Source organism: Alexandromys fortis, unplaced genomic scaffold (genome assembly GCF_014885135.2).
Source record: "Alexandromys fortis isolate MF-2015 unplaced genomic scaffold, M_Fortis_MF-2015_v1.1 scaffold_1, whole genome shotgun sequence".
NCBI lineage: Eukaryota > Metazoa > Chordata > Mammalia > Rodentia > Cricetidae > Alexandromys > Alexandromys fortis.
In genome coordinates, this window is record NW_026067927.1 from 35,056,829 (window position 1) to 35,080,789 (window position 23,961).

The 23,961-nt window shown below is 45.7% G+C and overlaps 1 protein-coding gene across 10 annotated transcripts in view; it reads right to left on the bottom strand.

The window, feature by feature from the left end:
* The window catches only part of Fam193b (family with sequence similarity 193 member B), a 35,190-nt gene that overhangs the window by 8,931 nt on the left and 2,298 nt on the right, over positions 1 to 23,961 (bottom strand). For 2 of the 10 annotated variants that reach the window (XM_050143449.1, XM_050143447.1), the window contains exons 2-7: positions 19,328 to 19,388; positions 9,852 to 10,094; positions 8,051 to 8,282; positions 6,680 to 7,067; positions 3,475 to 3,658; positions 2,377 to 2,616 (exon numbers count right to left, since the gene is read on the bottom strand). The exons of 1 other annotated variant lie outside the window; for it this stretch is intronic. In XM_050143449.1, coding sequence (XP_049999406.1) covers positions 2,377 to 2,616; positions 3,475 to 3,658; positions 6,680 to 7,067; positions 8,051 to 8,282; positions 9,852 to 9,965 — 1,158 coding nt within the window. In that variant the 5' untranslated portion in view covers positions 9,966 to 10,094; positions 19,328 to 19,388. Of the gene's footprint in view, positions 1 to 2,376; positions 2,617 to 3,117; positions 3,137 to 3,474; positions 3,659 to 6,679; positions 7,068 to 8,050; positions 8,283 to 9,851; positions 10,095 to 19,327; positions 19,389 to 23,961 lie in introns of those variants that run through there. 7 more of the 10 variants (XM_050143444.1, XM_050143448.1, XM_050143445.1 and 4 more) reach the window with 6 other exon arrangements.

Sequence of the window (23,961 nt, forward strand, 5' to 3'; positions counted from 1 at the left end):
GGAGGTGTGTCCAATGGTCTTTTCCTTGATGAAAATAGATGTGAACGTACTTGCTAAAAAAAAAAAAAAAAAAAAAACAACAACAAGGGAAGGCAGTTGAGAGCCTAGAGCTGGAGAAACAGTCTGACAAAGGGCCATGTGAATGAATGTGCATGACAAGGAACAGGACTGGGGACTACAGGTCAGCCAGGCAACAAGTGGGAGAGACCCAGCTGAGTGTCACATAAACACTGTCACACGCTACCTCTGGGTGTAGAAGGGGAGAGGGGATAGATAGGATGGGATGCAGTTTTTCTGAGCGGATGCAACAGATGGGCAACAGGCAAGGAAGTGACGAGAACTGGTAAGAAAGAGAGTGACTGAGTGATGGGTCAGATCACTTTCTCTTTACCAATACTCAGCTCAGGCGACAGAGTGCTAGATTGGCCTCGGAAGATACGAAAGGGTCAGATGACAACATTAAGTGGATAAAGAAGAATGGCTGTGAGGTTGCAGATGGCACAGAAAAGAGTGCAGCTTCAAAAGATCAGGGACTAGTCCCTAAAGGCAGGAAAAAGAAAGTAATGTCTGAAAGGGAACAGATGTTTTGACCCATCTCCCGAGGTGGTAGAGCAAGCAGTCATCACTAAATACCTATGGGGAAGTTGGATTGTTTGATGGCAGCCAAACTAGTTAAAACCAGCAGGGGAGGCTGATCTGGCGCTGAGACCACCTATGTATGTTTGTCCTTACCTACAGGCTAGGTCTAGTAGACAGTGACTGTGCAGGGAGCTTAAGATCAGAAGGGTGTGATGAACGGCAGCCTAGAGAGAGATATAAGTTGCAGGGGAAGTAGAGCAGCAGACTCCCCCAGGGTGGTTGCAAAGCGGGGAACATCTGAACTGAGCCCTGGAGACATCATTCAGGAAAGGTGTACATGTTTATAAAAGGCACCAGACCTGGGAACTACTGAGCATGCCCTCTGGGGACACGCTTAATGAGGCCAAAGACCACTGTAACCTACTGAACACCTCTGCAGAGCAAGTGGGTGGGAGCAATGGAAGGTTGAACATTCTATGACAGTAACAGGTTCACTACTTCAGGCTGCAGAAGGATCTTGGTTGTCCTTGGGCTGGAAAGAAGAATCACTTCTGCCTTCCAGAGCTCTAGGGTTGTTTGACCACCCAAGAAATAAAACTAGCTGGCTGTCAAACCAAATCTCTTCAGATGGTGGCTCCTGCATGAGGCACTGTGCAGATGCAGCTGGGAACAGGCAGGCGAAGAAGTAATGAAGCCGCAGGTGACAAGCCATCAACCCCAGGGCTCATCTAGCAGCAGGGCTGTCCAGGAATAGCTCCCTGGGTTTAATCCTCCACTGAGGACTGCTTCATTCCCATGGCTTCAATTACATCTCTGTGCTCGCAACACCTAGTGTTATGGCCCCACTTGCACTTGAATGGCTCACAGGAACCTCCGAGTCAAAGTGCCCCTACTGCATCCAGTCTTCCGCAACTGCCATGTTGGCTCCATCACAGGTACCATCGGCACACTGGCTGAGACACCCAACTGTGCCATCGTGCTGTCATTAGAACACCCAGGCCTGTGGCTCCTGCTGTCCTCACATCTCTCTGCAGTCCTGCTCTCAGTCATGTCCCCTTGGTCTTGTGTTTCCTCACCTGGGGTATCAAACCTAGTTTTCTTGCCCTCATCTTCCCACATGCCTTCTGTACTACCACACTGAAATCAAAATACAGACCTGACAAGTGCTCTATTTGATGTCAACCGTCAGGTGACAGCCGCTGATCTGGAGGCTAAGGTCGATAGGTCCTCTGAGGCTATCTTCTACTTCCACTACCTGCCCCACTTCTCTGCTATTTCAGCTTCGGCTTTACCACCCTGCCTGTGAGATGTGCTGTGCCTGCTGCCAGGAGAAAGGCCCTCCTGATGAATCTGTCCTTACTGCCTGGGTCTCAGAGGGTCAGTCAACCTCTTGTAAAGCCACTTATGGGCAAGAGAGGGTATGTCCCTCACTCTTGGTACTTGTCACACTCTATTGTGCTTGTCCCGTTTTGTCTCCTCACTGGACTAAGCTCTCAGGTAAGAACTTAAGTGTTACATTTTGGCTCCCAGTATTTGTGGACGTACTTGATGAATGAATAAATGACCAACTGTAACAAGTCCTCAGCTTGGAGGACTCAAGCAAGCAGCTTGTATCTGAGACATTTCCTTCTCCAATTACTTGTCCCAAGTTTTGACCCTGATGCCTCCCGGATTCATCCAGACCTTCCCATAGCAATTGGCAGCCAGCACCAATCATGCCCTAGAGGTCTTAGGACTTGGGGTGAAAGAGTCCTTGGGGAGGAGAAGCAGTAGAGTTGAGCTCCCCCCCACACCCACCTTCTTTTTCAGCTTGTGCCGGGCCCGCTTGGCAGCCCTGGCGCTGTTGGGGACTTTGGGCTCCGTGCTGTTGATGAATTCCAGCAGCTCATCCACATCTCGGTGGTCCACCGCAGGCTCCCCAGGGATCCCGCCCAGGGCGCCCCCCTTCATGGGCAGCTCCTCTTTCCGCCTGGTCAGCCTGGAGCGGAGTTTCTCCCGGATCTCAGTATAATTCCGACTCGTCGGGGCAGCGGGTGGCTGGGGGAGGGGAGTTGCTGACATTACACCCTAGGCCTGGGAGGCCCATAGCACTCCCACCCGCTGGCACCAAATATGTGGTGAGAAGCCAGACCGTTATTCTCTCTAGCATCAGCCACCAAATGACTTCATCCTCAATAGGCTCTGAGCTGAAGCAGTGGTAGGTAGGAAGACGAGGGCAGAGCTCGGTGACCAAGGACTGGGGAGCCAGGGAAGCAGGTTTGAGCCCAGGCTTTATCACTAGGAAGCTGTATGACCTTGAGTAAGTCACTGAGTCTTTGTGAACCTTAATTTTGTCACCTCTAAAATGAAGATAACAATGCCTAGCTCAAAGGTGACTAATAATTTTGAATTATTTCCACCTCTCTTATTCTCAACTGCTTTTCCCTAGCCAGCAGCCTTTTCATCTTCTGAGACTTCTGAATCGCTCCCCTGTCTAGAGACAGCATGTACCCTGATCTGAGCCTCTTTCTTGGCGCCATCTATGCTCACGGCCTGTACCTCGACTGGCTGTCACACTTGGGGAACTTTTTGCTTCCACTCTGCCTTCATCATGTACAAGCGTTCACTTCTCTGGGATTACACACGTATACATACTCATCAGAATCATAGCTTTCTCTCTGCCACTTCCTTTCCTTTTGCCTAAAGAAAAAAAGTCAATCTTAAGAGAAACCACGAGAAGAACACAGCCAACAAAACATTAAGCAAACCCGACCTCACAAGTGTGCCTCGAGACGGAAGCAAGCAGCTGTAGGTGCAAGGACTCTCAGTCCCAGTGCAGTAGTCACTGCCATGAGCAAGGGGTCTCTCCGCTGCCCCTGGCTGCCCAGCCCTCTCTGCCCAGGCAGGCTCACTCACCGCATTGTGGCCGAAGAACTCACAGTAGCAGCAGTCACAGAACTTCCCATCGCGTGGGTGGGTGGAGGACGAGGTGCAAGAGCTGCGCTCAGAGCTGCTATCCTCTTCCTCGCCCAGACCCTCATCTGCCTCACAGGCCAGGCCACTGTGTGCAAATTTGTGCCCCTTGCACCCAGGGTCCCTGCTGCAATGGAGAAGGGCCCAGAGGTGAGAGTAAGTGGTGCAGGCACAGAATACAGCAGGAGCCTAGAAAAGTGTCCCAATCCCCAGCCACCATTCCACTGCCCTTCACTGGCCATATCAGAGCCTCTTGCAAAGAACAGAGCCTGAGAAGAGTCTCTACTGCCTCTTAGGCCGTCACAGTACAAAGACTGACTCTGTAAGCTTCCTGCAGACACCTCTTTGAGGGCACTGTGTGGATACCTCTCTAGCTTGCTGTTTTATCAAGCCTTGTGATAATAGGCTATTCATCATTTCTTTCAAATATGTAGATAGACAGTACGCTACTTAAAATTCTGAAGGAGTTCCATCACACAGCAGGGCAATCTACATCCCAAGGGCTTAGGGAACAGGAATCTGAACAGACTCATGGGCTGATGGTTCTGGTACAGCCCCAAATGAATGAAAACAGTTTTACTCCTACTTTCCCAGGGTCCTCACAACACATTTGCATCTGGCATCTGCATCAGCAGGTAGAGAGCTTCCTGAACCAAGAGCTCTGCGACGAGAAAGAGCAGATGTGCCTCCTGGGGACTACAGACTACAAGAACCACTGCCTGGACCCAGAAACGTACTCAGCACGTCATCTAGCCATCCTTAAAGACCTGCAAAAATCAGTGCCACTCCCCATTTAACAGCTGTGGAGACTGAGGCTCAGAGCACAGTCCAACAGGTAGTAAAACACAAACCTATGTTTCCCTGCGTACAGAGTCCATGCTTTCTCCACTTACATTCTGTCTCTGGACTCTGGCAATAAGTTGGGATAACTTACAAACAACATTTTCCTAGGGTAAAGATGAGACAGGCTGAGAGGTCCCAGAATCAGAGCTGGGAAGAACCAGAGCCCTATGATGATGGGTCAGCAGCAGCTGGAGCTCTGCAGAAGCTGGTCCCATGTTTCAGAGGAAATAAGAATTAGGTGACAGTCTAGGACAGGCCAGTGTAGCCCAAGTCTGCTGTTAGAAAGGTCAGCAAACACACAGTAGAGGTTAGAAAAAGGCAGCAGAAGTTGTTGCCAATGGTGCCTATAGTTTATTCCGAGTTCACAATTCTATTACAGTAAGCAAAATGCCGTTTAGGAAAATTAAAATATCCAGTGTTTCTGAAGATACAGACAGACCACTACTCTTCATTGGTGGTTACATGGATTCAGAGAATCCTATAAAAAGCAGTTCCCCCACCTATTCTCTTTTCTGCTAGGGATCAAACTCAGGGCCTGCTGCACCTACCCTCAGCACTCACAGGCTCCTGTGTGCTACTCTCCTCGCTCCCACTTCACTCTAGGTCTCTCTATACAATTGAGGCTGGCCTCGAACTCTAGATCCTCCTGCCTCTGCTTTCCAGTTGCTAGGCTTATAAGTGTGCATGGCGGAAAGCAGTTTGCCAATGTGTGTTAAAAACCCTCCCAAGAAACAGCGATGAAAACGTTTAAAAGAGGAAAAAGCTTTAGGCCAGGATATCTTTAGATGTTGGTTATGTTAAAATGATAGAATTACCTAAATGTTCTGCAACTGGAGACCAGCAAAATTAACTACAGTTAATATTCTCCAGCCCCAAATACTGAGCATGAAGAACAAAACACAGGAACCCAGTAGTACTAAGTGAAAACTACAAGATCCAAGTCAATACTGACATCAGCAGCAGCATGAGACAGACATGTGAGATGACAAAGCCAAGAGTGGTGGCAGTGGGGCAGCGAACCCCCAGACTGGGAATACAGATATATAATAGACAGTGTCAACCTAAAAATCGTCTGCTTTCAGTACATTCACATCCAGATACAGACAACAGAATCACAGAGCTCCTAGGGCTCTACAGGGCCCAAATCTATTCAAACACAGGCTTAGGACGCTTATCACAACAGTATTTTTCTTGGTTAAAAATTTGGAAATGAAAGCCAGGTGGTGGCGGCACACACCTTTAATCCCAGCACTCAGGAGGCAGAGACAGGTGGATCTGAGTTTGAGGCCAGTCTGTCTACAAAGTGAGTTGCAGCACAGTCAGGACTACACAGAGAAACTCTGTCTCAGAGGGGGAAAAAAAGTCTGGATGAGTCAGGCATGGTGGTGCACGCCTTTAATCCCAGACTCAGGAGGCAGATACAGGTGGAGCTCTGAGTTCGAGGCCAGTCTGATCTATGGAGTAATTCCTGGATAGCCAGGTTTATAGAGAAACCCTGTCTTAAAACACTAAAAAAACATAACAAGAAAACCCCCAAAACCAAAACAAAACACCTCCCAAAACAACAAAGAAAGAAACAAAAAACCCACAAACAAACAAAACCCCAAAACCATAGATACTTAAGTCTTAGTTAGGGAAATAACCATGATATTTAAGAAGTGTTGCTAGCAGGCCAGCGGTGGTAAGAAACACCTGTAATCCCAGCAGCAGAAGGCTAGGGCAGGAGAATCACAAGTTAGAGGTTATCTTGGGCTGCACAGCAAGTAACTGTCTCATGGCCAGGTGGTGGTGGCACACACCTTTAACCCCAACACTCTGGAGGCAGAGGCAGGCAGATCTCTAGTTTGAGGCAGCCTGGTCTACAAATCAAGTTCCAGGACAACTAGGACAGAGAAACCTGTCGGGGGGGGGGGGGAGAGGAACCTGTCTCAAAATGAAGAAAATAAAAAATTGCTAAAGTATTTATCAAATATAGAACTAATTATGTCATTTATATACCAAAGTATTTTCAAGAAAACAGGCCAGTTATAGAAGTTTCTCTTTAGGTTGTGAAGACCCTTTTCTTTTTTACACCTGAATTGTTCAAAACTTAAATTATAATGAAAAACCCTTCATTTAGAATTTATGGAATTTGGCGCCAAGGTTGAGCACAGGACATCATGCACACTGAGTGTGCTCTAGCGCTGAGCTACTTCTTCCAGCCCAATCCGTACTTGGATTTCTATCCTAACAGTGTTCTTGGCAAGTTTCCACAGCTCCTGGCTCCAGTGAGTACAGAGTGGTGCCTTTCATGACACTCACTTACCTGTGAGTGCTAGGGAGTGGCTGCGAGCTTGGTGGTGGGAGGAGAGGCCCACCGCAGTGCCCACCGCAGTGCCCGCTGCAGGGGTGGTTGCACCCAGAGAATGGTGGAGGCATCTTCAGGAGTGGCATGCTGGTGGAGGGCAGATGGGGGCTCTGACAAGGCCCTGGGGGGTGGGTGGCAGTGGCAGTAGCCACAGGGCACTCTGAAGCCTGGGCAGGGAAAGGTGCTTCCGGGGTGGAGGGCAACACATGTGGGTGGGACGGTGAGCTGAAGGAGCCGGGGTGAGAAGGAATCAGAGATGCTGGATGTGGGGGATGGCCGGTAGGGCTGTTAGGGGGAGCAGTGAGGTCTGAGTGCTGGTGGTGCTCCGAGACAGGGAAAGCCTCACCTGTAGGTGGAGGGGAGAAAAAGGGGTCAGACCTGGGAAGGAAAGCCCATAGGCTCACTGCCACATCATCCTGCTTACTATGACCAGAGGGCATAGTCTCTCAGCATAAGGCCCCTGAAGAGGACATGGATAGCAGGTCTGTTGACAAGTTTGAGAATCCCAAGCCAAGGAGGCTGTGGCTCAGCTGTGGAGTGAACAGAGAATATCTCTGCTGTTTCTCTGGGTTCCTCTAGGAGCTACCTCCTCTTAGGCATTCCTTAGGCCTGAGAAAAAAAGCTATAGCAACCTTGGGATCTGCCTCTGGGCCACATGGACCAAAGCAGCCAAGGTATGTACACCTGACTCCTGGGAGGCTACAGATCTCTGACTGAAGTAGGAAAAAGCTCTGGTGACTCCATCATGGACCAAGATAACTGGAGTTACGCATTCAAGTTACATAACTTTAGAACAGCACCATTTTGAAGAACTCCATCCTCCATTGAGAATTATGACAGTAACAATCCAAATTTTCCCTCTGGGTCTCTGAGCATTAGTATTGAGTTTATAAGACTCCTGTAGCCTGCATGCCACCTGCCAGTCTCCTGTGGTTAAATACAGTGCTCTACAGCTATTCCTAAGGTAGACAAGGTGTGGAAAGCCAAGGAAGCAGGGGTGGCTCAGGTTGTCAATGGTACAGAGTGCAGGTGTAGATGATCTAAATCTCACTTCCTAGGGCTTTCCTAGGTCACTTGCTCCTCAGACAGTATGAGGACTTCTCCTGGACCCAATGTTAAGCCAATGACAGCAATGAGGGCATTTTTCCCCCCTGTGCGCAGCATTTTATAACTCCACAGTCTTGCAGATCTTCCAGAGACAGTCAAGGTCTAGGTTGTCCCTGCTGCCATCAGAACAGGTCCATGTTTACTTACTGACTGGGTCAAAGTAGAGAGGCAAATGGCTATTTACAGAGGGGGCCCAGTACTTTCCGAAGCTTAAAGACTCACCAGGGATGGCAGGAGGGCTACCAAGTGAGCCACCTGGCACAGCCCCGCTGGAGTGTGGGGAATTCCAGAGGCCTGAGAGCTTATGTGCTGACAGGAACGAGCTGGGATCCCAGTCCCCTGAGTTGCCATGGCAGGAAGAGGAGGAAGATGAGGATGATGAAGAAGAGGACGAGGATGAATGAGAGTCACCCCCACAAGACTGTGATTTGCAGGGTGTATGTGACAAGGAAATCTGGAAAGGAGAAAGAAAAAGGCTCATGGTCAAACCGTGGAACTGACCTGCTCCTTAAGGCCCTCAGGTTATGACTGAACCAATAAGCACAAGTCACACTGGGTTATAATCAAGGGCCAAGCAAGTACTTGGAAGGGACTACCGTGTTCTCAGTTCCATGGCTGTGTGGATAGCAGGTAAAGAGCTTCTCATGGGGCAAAGCCTGTCTATGAACATGGGCCGTTTGTGAGTATGAGGGCTGCCAACAAGACGAAAGGTCATGAATCACAAGTGTGGTTTAGCACTCATGCTCCTCCACCCCCTTCTTCCTTCCATTTATTTTAAAAATTTTTGAGACTTTATTTTTATTTTATGTGTTTGCCTGAATGTTATGTCTGTGCACCATATGCAGACAGAGGCCAGAAGGCATCTGATCCCCTAAGACTGGAATTATAGCAGTTGATGAGCCACCATCTGGGTGCTGGGAATCAAAACCCCAGAGCTCTTAACCATCTTTAGCCTGAGTCTTTCATTTATTTTTTATTTCTATTTCTAGTCTCTATGTAGCCCTGGTTGTCCTGGAACCCACTATGTAGGGATCTGCCTGCCCCTGCCTTCCAAGCGCAAGAACTAAAGGTGAGTGCCACCACACCCAGCCCTTTCTTCTGTTTATGATGAATACCTGTGTATGTGTATGATGTGTGTTCATACAGGTGTAAGTGCACGTGCACATGTGTCACAGTGAACAAGTGGAGGTTAGAGGGCAACCTTGGATGCAGGTCCTCACCTTCCACCTTGTTTCAAACAGGGTCTCCTTGTTGGTTTGTCATTGTATAAGCAAGAAGCTGGCCAACCAACTTCCAAAGAGTATTCTGTCTCCACTTCCGACTTTACTGCAGGAGCATGGGGATTAAAGACATGCACTACCACATGTGACCTTCTCTGGGTTCTGAGGACTCACACTCAGGTCCTCAAGCTTGTGTGGCAGGTGTTTGATGCATTAGCACTGACATCTCCCTGGCCCTGCTCCATCGACATCCTCCTGACCCTCCTTTCTTTTTTATTCCCAGCACTAAGGAGTGAGTCCCAGAGCTTTGCACACACAAGACAAACATTCTACCACTGAGCTACATTTCAAGCCACAAGCAAGGAGCTTTGAAAATGAATTGATTCAGAGTAAATGAAAGTCTACAGGGAAGGAAAGCATGAAGTATGGCTGACATGGCTCACAAATGCCAGTCTTCCACAGCTCCTAGCTATTACTGATGGCTTCGTACTGAGGCACATCTCAGACCCTCTGACTCATCTTTGTCATAGTGGTGGCCTTCCAAACAGCCTCAGGGCTGACGGTATCAGCATCAGGTGACAGCATAGGATCAAGATCTACCTACATCACTAACAGGCCCAAGTCTTCTTCCCTCAGGTCTAAACCAACTTGCAAATGCTAAGTGCAGCTGGATGGTTTCTCACAGCAGCTTGGACAGAGCTTCCTGAGGTCAGGGGAAACTTCCTGAGGTCAGGGGAAACAGGCCTGACGTCCTGGAAGGAAGCAGCCCTGCATTCAGGTGTCACCTATCAGCTGTTACCTACCGCCACTGCATGTTCTCGACCTGTCTGCCTTTCATCTTCCTCCATGCTTTTTCGGCAACTCTGGCAGACCCATAGAGGCATCTCGCCTAGGAGGTTCTTCACGAGCTTTGGCATGAAGTCAGGGGGCAGCTTCTCACCCTGCAACACCAGTCCATTTTGTGAAGGGCCTTCTTCCCAGCCTTTGCGCTCGCGGTGACACAGCAGGCAACAAGTCTGCACAGACTGACTGGAGGTGGGGGGAACCTGTCCAACACACAGACACAGGGGTTCCCAGGAGGGGGAAAGGCTGTCCTTAGAAATGATGCTAACAGTATTCATAACACCACTTATTACGTGCCAGGCACTGGGATAGGCACTTTATAAACATAATTTAGCTTTAGTCCTTGTAACAGCTCTGCAAACAAGGTGTTCTTATTCCCATTTTTTTAAGATGAAGAAACAGATTTCAAGAAGTTAAATGAGTTGCCCAAGGTTACAGAGCTAGTGCATGGTTGAATCCCAGTAAATCTGACTCCAAAACTCATGCTCAGATGTCCTCAATATCAAAGAATAAAGAGAAGTGGCTTCTCCTCTGAATTACCTAGGAAGGGCCACAGGTCTATGCAGGCTATAGACTAGTCCTCACCGGGAAGGACAACAGACATGTGGTTTCTGGACTGCAGTGGGATTTTAGAGATGGGCTTGTAGACATAGTAAACAAGCAGAAGACAGACCCTGGTGCTCTTCTCTTCTTAGTAAGGGTGCTGAAAAGAACCTAGAACGTCAGACAGACTTACAATCTCATCTCAGCCTCACCCTGGATCAGCTGATGACCTTGAGCAAGTTATTTAACTTCTCTGAGCTCTGCTTCCTACCCACCTTGCAGAGCTGTGTAGAATGCTACAGGCCATAGCTCAGATCATTACTTGGTCTATTTCTTCCCCTACACAAATGTGATTCAGTCATCTAAGTTTGAAAGTTTCTTTTCATATTGGGGTCCTAACTGGAAACCTAACTATACTTATAGCCCCAATTAATGGTTTTTCTCTATTTTCCAACTCTAGTCTCCTTCCACTGATACTGCACATGGCCCCGTCACTTCCTGCAGCTATGCTGACAGCACCAATCTGAATAGTCTATGTACTTCTTGTATCTTTGCATGGAAGGCCTGCCATGATCTTGTTTGTGCCTCTGCCATACCATGAGGGAATGGCCAGACTCCTGTCCCATAGGAAGGACTTGGAAAAAGTCAGCTGATGAGATCTGTGAATGAGCCCAGCTGCAATCAGGTCTGCTAAGAGCAGCAGCAATACCCACCAAGCAGTAGACTCAGGATAGTAAATGGTACTGTTTTAAGCCACTAGGTTGCATGGTGGTTTGCTCCACAACTCTGCATAACTTTCAGATTTACCCTCCACTAGGTAATGCATTTGTAAGGGGTGCCACTGCTGTTTCATGTGACATCACTTTCTCACAAGGAGTTGGCATCAGAAGATCCTTAAGTCTGCCATGCTGCCATCACACTAACCTGAGTCCCTGGTTTCTCAAAAAAGAAAGGAACCAGAAGTGACACCAGGAGCATAATGAAACACTAGGGAAGTGCAAGGGATATGGAAAAGAGGCCAGAGAAGACATTTTACAGTAGAATCTATAAAAGACAAAGCCGAAACACTTTGCCAAGAGGCTGTCATGGTGTAAAAGGCAGCTGCTTAATGTTAACTCATCTGCCATCCCACAAGCATGGAAAGATGATGGAGGAAAATGATTTGAGAAATTAAGGCAAAGGAGGACTTTTTTAATGCAAATATTTATATGTTGTGTGTATGTGTGTGCACATTTGGGCACCCGTGTAGAGTTCAGAGAACAAGTTGCTGAAGTTGCTCTCCTTCCACCATGTGAATTCTGGGGGTTGAACTCAGGCTGTCAAGCTTGGCAGTAGGCTCCTGTAGTTGTTAAGCCGTCTCACAGGCCCCAAAGGGGCACTTTCTGAGAACAGTACCTAGGGCATTTCTCAAAGCGGTCAGATGAGTTGTAGTCAGTGCAGGTAGAAGCAGGACTTTGTTCCCAGTGAACAGCAAGAGTGCCACAGGCAACAGCAGGATGGGGGAGCTTCACAATAGCTCTTGTCTCACCTGGGCATGAGCATCCTAAAATCATTACATGGGTTGTTGTTGCTGGGTTTTCTTCTTTGTTTTAGTTTTGGAGACAGGGTCTCATGAAGCTCAGGCTGGCTTTGAACTCATCATGTATCAAAGGGTGATTTTGAAGTCTTCATCTTCCTGCATCTATTCCTAAGTGCTGGGATTATGGGCATGAGCCAGCATGTCTGGCCATGAAAAATACTTTGAAAAGAATGAAAATCTTCTTTAAATAAATCTTTTCTCTCTCAGTGCTAGAGATCAAAACCAGGTCCTACGTATTTAAATCTCTTTACAGTCTATAAAGTAGAACAAACAGGGTTTTTAAAAATGTTGGGTTTTTGTGAGGCTTTCTTTTCTTTTTTGGAGACAGGGTCTATGTAGCCCAAGCGTGGTCTGGAAGTCACTATGTAGGTCAGACAGGTCTTGAACTCAGAGATCCACATGCCTCTTCTTTCCAAATGCTGAGACTGAACGCATGTGTTATCATGCTGGCTAATTAATGGTTTTGAACAATAATTGAATTGCATAATGAATACCCCACAGTACAAAGACTGCCTTCTCAGAGATCTCTCAGGGCTGGACAGATGGCAACGGCTGCTCTTCTGGGGCACTTGGGATTGATTCCCAGCACCAACATGGACGCTCACAATCATCTCTTAATTCCATTTCCAGGGTGCCCAATGTCCTCTTCTGGCCTCTGCTCTCACCAGGCATGCACATGGTGCACAGTCATACATGCAGGTAAAACATTCATACACATACATTTTTAAAAAATGTTTTCTATATTCTTTCAAAACCAAACATGGAATTCTTTAATCTGAGCATGTGACAAATGTGACTGTTGCATGTGGGTGTGCTGTGGTGCAGGGGACACTGGCTTTGCTAGTCATCCTGAGCTACCATCACTCCATCACTTAAAGCTGGACGATACTGGCCGGTCCTACCTACTCCTCTGCTCATCTAACTTGGGATTAAGTCCTAATTTACAGAGTCAGCTTTGAGAACGGAATGTGATAAAGAGCCGCCACCAGTGCTAAACAGGTAGCACATGCTCCATGACAGGGAGTAAGGAAACAGTATGTAGTCACTGAATTTTACACAAATAAGAACTTGTCATATACAATGAATGCAAGATGACTTGTTTGGTATTGCTTTTGTGTGTGGGAGGAGGGTTGGGGACCGACAGATCTGACACTGTAGTCAAGGCTGCCCTTGTAACAATCCTCCTGCTTCAGCTGTCTAAGTGCTAGGATTAGTCATAAACTTCTATGCCTGGTTTCCGTTAAACATCTTAACTTCTGCTTTTAACTCCACAATATCAAATGCTTAAGTCCCCGAAATACTCTGCACTTACCTACCTCTCCCTTTGATAAAGAGTCTTCTACTTAAGAGCCTTTTATCCCCATTTTCCTTAAAGGCCCCAGACAAATCCACACGCTCTAGACAATCTAAGAGAGTTCTCTTATAACCACCTCTCTGCCCTATGTCCATCCAGGACACTGTGCTATTTCATTTATTTTTCTCTATGCCCTATGCCTATCCAGGACACTGTGCTATTTCATTTATTTTTCTCTATGCCTATCCAGGACACTGTGCTATTTATTTCATTTATTTTCCTGTCTTTTTTTTTTTTTCATTTGGAGACAGGGTCTCTCTATGTAGCTCACTATGCAGACCAGGCTACCCTCAAACTCACAGATCCTCCTGCCTTCCCAAGTGCTCGGATTAAAAGCTTGTGCCACCATGCCCAGCTTCATTTTGGGTGCAGACAGTGCAGCAAAGTGCAGATCTGTGAAGTATCCTCATGGCATCATAGCTTGCCTTGGTGAGACCATCCCTGAGAACTGCTTGCTATAGAGCAGGTAGGTCCTCACCTCTCTATCCCACCCTTTCTACCTGTGTGGTTCCAACTTCAAACAGGGAAAAAAATGGGAGCCTGCAGTCTTCAATGATTACAGTGTGCTCCCAGCAAAGGAAACAATGTGACTCCTTGTAGCGCTAAAGTAAGCCACAAAATAAATGAACTAGCCATTAATGAAAGTCACTCTATAGGGCAGGCTGTCTTTCCTAGTAAAGGAAGAAGCGGACATGGAAAGCTAATTAAGCTTTAACTGAAGCAGGGACACCATCTGCATTGCCCAGAGGGCTAAGTGACAATAGAAAAAAACATTCAGCTAAAAGGATCAAGACAGTAAGTACTTAATTTATAAACTAGGCTCTTTGGATGTTTCGTTCCTAACGAGTCTACACTAGGAACTGGCTATCCACGGTGCTCTCTTAAGTTCAGTATACTTTTCAGGACCATGCAATTTGGAGTGGCTGCCCCCAAAGCCCCAATGTGCTATGGGGTGAGGAGATTTTATGTTTCTTTTCTTGTTTTAAGAAAAGATCTCAGCTGGGTGTGGTGGCACACACCTTTAATCCCAGCACTTGGGAGGCCAAGGTAGACAGATCTCTGAATTTGAGGCCTGGATGGTCTACAAAGCAAGTTCCAAGACAGCCAGGGCTACACAGAGAAATCCTTGTCTAGAAAAACCCAAGGTGGGTGTCTCATTATATAGTCCAGGCTGCCATGGAATTCACAATCTTCTTGTCTCAGCCTCCTGAGTGCTACAACTACAGGTGTGAGCCACCATACCTGACTGTCTCTGATATTTTCATCTCTGCTTTAATTTTTATTTATTTTTTAAATATTTATTTTATTATCTTTAATTATATGTATGTTTACAAGTGCTTTTGGAAGCCAGAGGTACTGTAGATAATTATAGGCAGTTGTGAGTCACCCTAACGTGGGAGCTGGGAATCAAACTCAGGTCCTCTGCAAGAACAGTACACATTCTTAACCACCATGCCATCTTTCCAACTTTAAATTACATTCAGTGTGTGTGTGTGTGTGTGTGTGTATGCACATGGCTGAAGGCTGGAGACCAACTTTCAGGGTCAGACTCTCTTTCTACTATGTGGGTCCAGGAATCCACAAATCTTTTCCACTAAGCCCTCTTGCTGGCCCTACAACTCTGCTTTAACTGCTAAGGGTAGTGACGTGGAAGTGTCATGTATCAATCTGTTGATTTCATTGGTTAAGCAATAAAGAAACTCCTTGGCCCTGATAGGTTAAAACATAGGTGGGAGGAGTAAACAGAATAGGATGCTGGGAGGAAGAGGAAGTGAGCTCAGACTCGACAGCTCTGCTCTCTGGAGCAGAGACGCCAGGCTCGGCTCTCCCATGCAGCTCCGACCCAGGATAGACATAGGCTATAATCTTCCCGGTAAGCGCACCTTGGGGTGCTTACACACATTATTAAAATGGGCTAAATTAATATGTTAGAATTAGCCTAGAAGAGGCTAGATAGAAATGGGCCAAGCAGTGTTTAAATGAATACAGTTTGTGTGTTGTTATTTTGGGGCATAAGCTAGCCATGTGGCCAGGGTGCTGGGGACGCAGCCCCGCCGCACTTATTACTACAGGGTAGTAAGAATCCCAAGACCTAGAAATGCTACAGGTCCTTCTAATCAATGCTATGGCTGAGAAAAGCTTTTGGTTAGGGGTTCTTCTGACTGCAATCTCCTGTTATTTTTTTAAATTTTGGCAAACATGGCCCCTTATGCCTTGAATCAGTGAACCTAGGCTTCCAACTTGCTGTTCTCAAAGCTTCTATTGTTATCCCTGAACAAAACATGGTCATCAAGTGGATGAAAACACTCAGCATTTTTTTCTTCACAAAGGCTCATGGAACTAAGTCTTAGACCCAGAATCCCTGAGCAGAAACTAATTGTTCCCACTCACCTTAGATTAAATTTCAGAGTCTCTGGGGTATAGGTTTGTTTAGTCTTAAGCAAAACATAAAGAAGGAAAAATTCTAGTGCTTCTGTTGGTTTTATTTTTCAGGGTAATGGTCTCACTCTTCAAGTGAAGCCAGAGTCTCCATAGAGTGGTGCTGCTCACAGGGAATCCTGCTATAGGGCGCACATCCCCAGAGCAGAGCAGAGGAAGCTGGGATGTGGACCACTGGAACCAGTGTCTCTGCTTCCTTACCAGCTTTGTTCAAGAAGCAGTAAGCTAAGGCAACCAGCATTTCCTGGATAAGCAGATCAAAGGGAAAGTTGTTGTTTTTCTTCATGTAATACCAGTTTTAACTTGAAAGAATGTCCTTGCTATTCAGACATGAGTATTAGCAAATATTGTTCTCAAAAAATAAATATATAAACAAAACAAGTCTATTACTTCAAGAAATACAGTCAAGTATTTGTGGCCAATAATAAAAATTCAAGCTTTCAAGCAAAAATTCAAGTTTGAAAGTTAGGCATGGTGGCTCATACATCTAGTTCCAGCACTTCAGAAAGGTGAGGCAGGAGGATCACCATGAATTTGTGGCCAGCCTGGGCTACAGAGTGAGAATCTATCTCAAGAACAAGAAACAAAACAAAACAACTTGGAATTCTGGAAAACTTGTATCACTTACCATGAGTTTTAGAGTGTTTCAATACTTGTCTGAGGAAATCAGTGTGTCATTAATAAATGTTACTTTTTTGGCATGATAAATGAAATTCACTTTCCAAATGACTAAAGCATGATTTCACTGAATTATTACTGGAAAGGATCTATCTGAAATGTAGATGCACAACAGATATTTTTTTTTTTTTTTTTTCTGAGACAAGGTAAGGTTTCTCTATGTAACAACCCTGGCTGTCCTGGAACTCACTCTGTAGACCAAGCTGACCTAGAACTCACAGAGATCCACCTGCCTCTGCTTCCTGAGTGCTGGAACTAAAGGTATACACCATCATCACCCAGCTCATATTACTTTTTTTACTTTTGTTTGGAGACAGGGTTTTACCATGCAGCTTTGGCTGGTCTGGAACTCACTATGTAGACCAGGCTGTCCTCAAAATCAAAGATTCACCTCCCTCTTCAATTAAAGTTATGTACAACCATGGATTTTTTTAAAAGATTTATTTATTATGTATACAGTGTTCTGCATGCATGCCTGCCAGAAGAGAACACCAGATCTCATTACAGACAGGTGTGAGCCAGCATGTAGTTGCTGGGAATTGAACTCAGGACCTCTGGAAGTGCTCTTAACCTCTGAGTCATCTCTCCAGCCCCAGACAATAAAATTTTTAATGTAAAATGAATACAAAAACCAACTCATGGCTTTGTGCAGGCTAAGCAAGCACTCTCCCATCTGAACTACATCTCCAACCTGAGAATCCAGCTTTATTCTGTGTGTGTGTGGGGGGGGGGGGGATGTGGATGTGTGTAACCACTACCACTCTCTGCCTATATCCTTGAACTTGGTTCTCTTACTGAACCTGAAGCTAGTCGTTTTTGGCTAAACTGGCTGGTGGGCCAGGAAGCTTCGGCAATCCTCTTGTCTTCACATACTGCCACCTCCAGCTCTGGTTGGGGTTACAAGTACATATGACTATAGTAGCTTTTCATTCAAGTGCTGAGGATTCAAATTCTGATTCTCACATTTACACAGCAAGCCTCCTTCCCCAAGTTTACTTTATTAAAATAAAGTTTGCAAAAATTAGAACAGGAACATTTTCTATTCAATGTATAAAAATAAATATATAACGGGCAGTGGTGGCACACGCCTTTAATCCCAGCACTCGGGAGGCAGAGGCAGGCGGATCTCTGTGAGTTCTAGGCCAGCCTGGTCTACAAGAGCTAGTGCCAGGACAGGCTCCAAAGCTACAGAGAAACCCTGTCTCAAAAAACTAAATACATATATATATATATACATATATATAGTTATTATTTTTAAAAATAGCACACTTATTATTGTATATATGAGTATACATGCACAGGGGCACATACACTGTACCATGTCTGTGGACATCAGAGGATAACTTTCACATGTCCTCCTCTCCTTCCACCATGTAGGTCCCAGGGATTGAGCTCAGGTCCTCAGGCTTAGCAGTAAATGCCTTTACTTGCTGGGCTATCTCACTGTGCCCCAAATAATTATTTTTAATAAAAACTGCAATTCATGTTAATGTGGTAACTTAAATTATTATTATTTTTTCCAGTACTGGAGATCAAACCCAGGACCTACTATGTACTAGGCAATAATCCTTGTCAACAATTATATGGCTTGTGGTGTATCCGGACAGCTTTTGGGGCATGACTCAGTTTTTCACGTTGGCCTTTCTGTCCACAGTTTGGCAAGTGTCAGAAAATAACCCTGATCAACAGACCAGCAGGTGCCATAATCTGTTATGAAGCTAGACTGATTTTCAACATTAGCCTAGTCTCACTCTCCTAAGAGTTCCTCCCAGTCCCAAGAGTTCATATATGTTTGCACCAGATTTCCCAAGATACAGCTGTATCTATCCAGCTGCCCTGCAACAGCTTCCAAATTCTATTCTGAAATAGCCCATGAGAGTACTCTCCTCTCAAGATACCAAACTCTAAGAGCTTTCCTGACACCAAGGCAAAGTAGATGACAATAGCAGCTGAAATTTCTATGTCAACCACTGTGCTACACACTGGAAAAGCCCTTGGTAAATTCCTAGCATCCTGTAAGACCCAAGTCAAAGGTCAAGGGAACTGTGTACTAAGCTAAGTTAAGGGAATTCTAGGATGGTACCTGTCACAATGTGCCATATTCCTGTGGTACGGACTGCTATTGACCATATACATATATTCAGAAACCACATATGACTTGCTGCCTGTTACATAGCAGGTATTAAATAAATGGAATTTTAATGCCCTTTCAGCTCAATGTCTCAGCTACTTAAGATCAAGAATGGAATTTAAAACGGCAACCCTAGTTCCTTTGCTGAAATGTTATACTGAAGGCATGGCTCTGATAAGATGGCAGCCAGAGCTAAGACTCAGAATTCTAGAAATCAGAGCTGCAGTTCATGCTCTAGAGGCTGAGCAACCCCACCTCAGTGGTCTGGAACTTCTACTGCAATTCTTACTCAGGTGTGGCCCTTCTAGGAGATAGAAAACAGCTTCATGCTGTGCGGTCAACTGGTAGAAAACCTTCCCTGGTTGTACAAGCTGAGTTAGGACAGCAGTGGGGCTGCGTCTGCGACCCTAGCGACCCTAGCAGCCTATCCAATCCACTCGAGCTGCTTCAAAACAAGTAGCCAAGAGAAGGCCCAACTGAATCCTTGGGTCAATGCTGCTTTACTACCCTTAACTCCAGGACAGGTCTCTCACAAGGAAGAGCATGAACTTTGGAGACATGGTTCTAAGCTCAAATCACTGTTTCGCCATTTTCAGTATTTCAGAACACAATTCAAATTCTCTGAGTCTCAGGTTTCTCGATTTATGAAATGGGAATAACACCACACTTCACAGAGTTGTGAGGACAGAAGGAAATAAATTATGTAAAGTACCTGGCCTGGGTCTGGCACACAGTAGGTGCTCAATACCCGTTAGTTTCTTTCCTCTTCTGCCCTGGAAGAAATGACAGGGAAACTTACTAAGTGAGACTTGCCCAAACCAAATGGATTACTTGAAGCACAGGACAGAGGACTAAACAGTTACCTTCAAGGCATTTTGAACCCCCATGTTATACAACATGGCCCTCATTTCCTAATAAAGACCTTTAGTGTTTGCAGTTCCTCTGGCCCTTTTTCCTGCCTTAGTTTCCCCACACCCCTTTTCAGAATAGAAATACCTACTTTCATTCTAAAGAGGGTGGTCAAAAAGGGAGCCAAGAGTTTTGGCTGGAGGAAAGGGAGATAGACGGCTTATGAAACTGCAGCATGTCCCTCTTGCTACTCAGCTAACAGTCACCTACTGTAAACGATAAGAATGATATAGAAGCGACAACTTCAACCCTTCCTAGTACACAAGCTTGCCTTTCCTTAGTTCTTACCTGCCTGTGAAGGACCATTAAATACTCCCCTCCCCAGTTACACAATGCACCGCCTCTTTTTTCCTCAAATCCTCCAAGTACATGGTCAGATTGAACAGGGCTCTGTTCTGGACTGCCCTATGCTCTTTCGTATTTCTTTAAAACAGAGGTGATCTCTTATCTTAAACAAACAAAACAAAAAAACGGGGTCTTATTATGTAGCCCTGGCTGGTCTCAAACTCACAGAAATCCACCTGCCTCTGCCTCAAGTGCTGGGATTACAGGCATGAACCACCATGCATGGCTGTAGCTCACAATACCTGTCATTTCTACAACACCACGGGATTTCCAAGGACAGGCAAAGTGTTTCAAGAATCATTGTATTCCAATTATTCAGCAGAGGCACACAGTAGGCTAATAAACAATAGGAAACTAGCAGCTGAATATTATTAAGTCAACAACTGAAGAAGTGGAGAAAGGCAGTTTCTTTCTGTGTGTATATGAGCATATTAATGTTGCAGGAAACATTATAGCTTGTATTAGCCCGCCTACTGGGGCATGGCCTTTCTTACTATTCACAGGGAAGCCGAGCACATGAACCACTTCTCACACCCCTTCTCACTCATTCCCCGCTCATTCCCTTTGCTCCGTGCCATGCTGGTCGGCTGCTCCTTTGGGTCGCATGATTCAACCAGTCAAGTGGAGAATTCTGATTTGTGAGTTTACCCCTTAATAAATGCCTATTTCTTATTTCTGAGCTAGTGTGGGATTTCTTTTAAGCGTCTGACCGCCATAACTCCCAGCACACCTGGTGCCCAACGTGGGGCTCAAACCCACGACCCTGAAATTAAGAGTCTCATGCTCTACTGACAGAGCTAGATGGGCAGCCGGGACAAACAAAGGGACCCCCGCTCTCCTTGCAACATATGTTTTGCCTAGATGTGTGTCCGGTGCCCATGGAAGCCAAAAGAAAGTGCTGGATCCCTGGAACTGGTGTTACAGATGGTTGTGAGCCATCATGTGAATGCTGAGAATTGAATCCAGGTTCTCCGGAAGAGCAGTGTTTGTTTTTAACCCCCAAGCCAAGTCTCCAGTCCCTGTTTTAGTTTTTTTAAGTGATGTTAAGGACCAAACCCAAGGCCTTAAACTTAGGCAAGTTTTCTACTATTGAGCTATATCTTCAAGCCTCCAGCCCTTTAAAAAATAAAACAAAAAAAACCCACAATGCTAGGTTTCCTCAAGTTAGCAGCTCCCAGATCCAGCCATACTTAGCATTTCCTAGAACAATCCAAAAATGGATCCTGGGTGGGCTCCAGCCCTAGCTGGGGAGGTCTGGGATGGGGCTGAACAAAGAACACAGGATCTGGACATTAGTTAGGGCTAGCATGAGGGAGACATGGACTAGAGAGAGAATCACTTTGTCACACAGTATCACAGAGGGTTTACCACATCAAGTCTGCCCTCCTGCTTAACACACTTCATTGACTCCTCGATGCCCAAACCACTTGAGTGGAGCATCAGCCTGACTCTTCCTGCTCTCCAAATGTGACTCTCAACCCATGGATTGTGACTCCTTCGGGGAGAACCCCTTTCATAGGGTGTGAATATCAGATATCCGGCATAGCAGATATTTACATTATGATTCGTAACTAGCAAAATTAGTTATAAAATAGCAAGAAAAATATTTTTATGGTTGGGAGTCACTTCAACATGAGGACCTGTATTCAAGGGCTGCAGTATTAGGAAGGCTGAGAACCACTGTTGTAGACGCAACCTCATTTCCCCACCTTACTTTCTGGAAATATTCGACCATGAAGACAGGCTCTGAAGAGCTTCTCTGCTTCAGCTTTCCCTGGGTTACCATGTTTTGAGATCCCAGACAGCAAGCACCTACAATTATAGCTACAATTGTGCTAAGTGCTTGACAGATAGGAATTGTTGGTTCCTAACATTAACCCAGTAAACCTGGATTTACTGTCACTAACCCAGTAAACCTGGATTTACTGTCACCTTTATGACGGGATAAACAAACCACGAGGGCTGAAATGCTTCCAAAGGCCACTTAAGGGGATGTAGGACACGGCACCTTCTCTGGTACCACAGCAGTTACTATACAGTATAAGATCCTTGAAGACAGGAACCAGGTTTCACTCACTTCTGATTTTGCAATTAGTCCAGAGTCTGGCATTGTAGGGTCACTCAGTGTTGGCAGACTAAATGGCATGGTAAGGTTGTAACAATCATATTTTGAGCAATAAAGATCACACTGATATAACACATACCCTAACATGATTTAATTAAAATGGTCCCTGCTCTAAAGAACTTTAGAAACAACAAGTGAAGGTGTTATGACCTTAATCATCCATCTATTAGCAGAAACTAATGACTCTGAGACAGTTTAAGGAAATTACTTTTTTAAAAAACTGAATGGGCAAGCCTTTATCTTCAAAGGTCATTGATATTTTTATGTAAGCCAAAAGGTCTTTTCTGGCTTACAAAGACCTAGATAGCAGGATTAGCTCTCATATCACTTCCTCCTACTGGCCATGGATGTGGTATAGGCCTGAGCCACCAGGGGAAGGTTCTGAGGATAGGAACTACCTTGGCCTTCTGTGAGCCTCAAAGGCCCTGGTTACAGAGATCATTTCGAAGCTTGCTGAGTGAATTAAACACAAAGAAATGGTTTCAATAAAGATACTGACTGATCACCCGGCCAGTTTCTCAAGGGAACAGATTTACTCTGAGCAGTGGAAGAACCAGGTCTTTGGAGGCCCTTTCCACTAAACTGACTGTCCCAGGGTGCTGCAGAAAGCCAAGGGGGAGAGGATAGATAGAATGAGCTCACTACTGCCCACTCAATCTCCTGAGCAAGCCTCCTGGGTGCCAACACACAAACAGGCTACCAGATGAATGGCGTGAGACTACAAACAGCAGGTAGAAGGAATGATAAAGCTGGCTTTGGCTACTTGGTGCAGCTCCTGTCACCCAGAAGAGACTGCACAGAGGCTGTTTCACATTCTGTTGTTGATGAGGCTCAAACAGGGAAGAAACCAGCTCTAAGACACGAAGCAGGGGCAAAAGCGGGGTTGAACTCAAGTCAGTAAACTAGCTCTCACTGCCACCCTGGAATGCTTCTAGGTTTTCAGAGGTGACCCGCCTCTACCTTACTACCATGCTTTGCTGGTAAGGCAGCACCTGTTTAAGCTTTTTTTTTTTTTTTTCCCCTGTTTAAGCTTTATATCTTGAAGTAAAAGGGTCGGGGAATTTGGGTGAGCAGGCCAGATTTAGTAGTGAGCTAGAACAACTGAAAGAACTTTTGGGATCCCAAATAACTTAAGGGCTTGTATCTAAAAGTGTACAGGTTATGAAAATGAATAAAGAGGCATGGGAAGCGCCTAGAGGCTGGAGCACAGGCTACCTGAGGGAAGCATGCGTCACTTAGACACTACAGATGACTGCTTGGAGAGATGTGGGTTCAGCTCACCAAGACTCTAGGTTTTAAGAGGAACAAGTGCAAGTATGAAAAATCTTTTCCTTATTGCTACTGACACAGGAGATGTAGCCTAGACTGGCCTGCAACTTCCTGTGTAGCTCACGCTAGCTTTGAGTCAAAGCTATCCTCCTATCTCGGCCTCCCAGGTGCTAGAATTCCAGGCACAAATCACCATACCTTGCCACACATTTGCTTCAGAATATCAGCTCACATTAAGATTACAAACAAAAATAAAACAGTGTATGAGTTTGGGACTTCGAATAAGTCTATGGACTGGAAGTGGTCTCATTTGTCACCCATGGATTTGGTTCAGCAGGTAATATTAACACTGAATTTCACTCCTTATCCACTACATCCAGACAGAGCTGAGTGGGGTCAGGAGCCAAGATCCTTAAGAAAGTCATGTCAGTGAATAAAGAAGCAATGACCAACCCCCTACCCTGACACCAGGCATTTTTGAACAGGGCACAAATCTCATCTCTACCCCAGGAAAAAGTGGGACAAAATCAAAGCAATCTGCTGATGCTCCAGTTCCCTTGAGACTGTAAGATTGAATTTTTTGTTGGATTTTTGCCTTCTAAGTGGGAATCATTTATGTAAATATTTAATTGCTGTGGGTTTCTGTTTCTCCATCTGAAAAACACAGTAACTGTAGTCATACCTCTAGTTTGTTTACT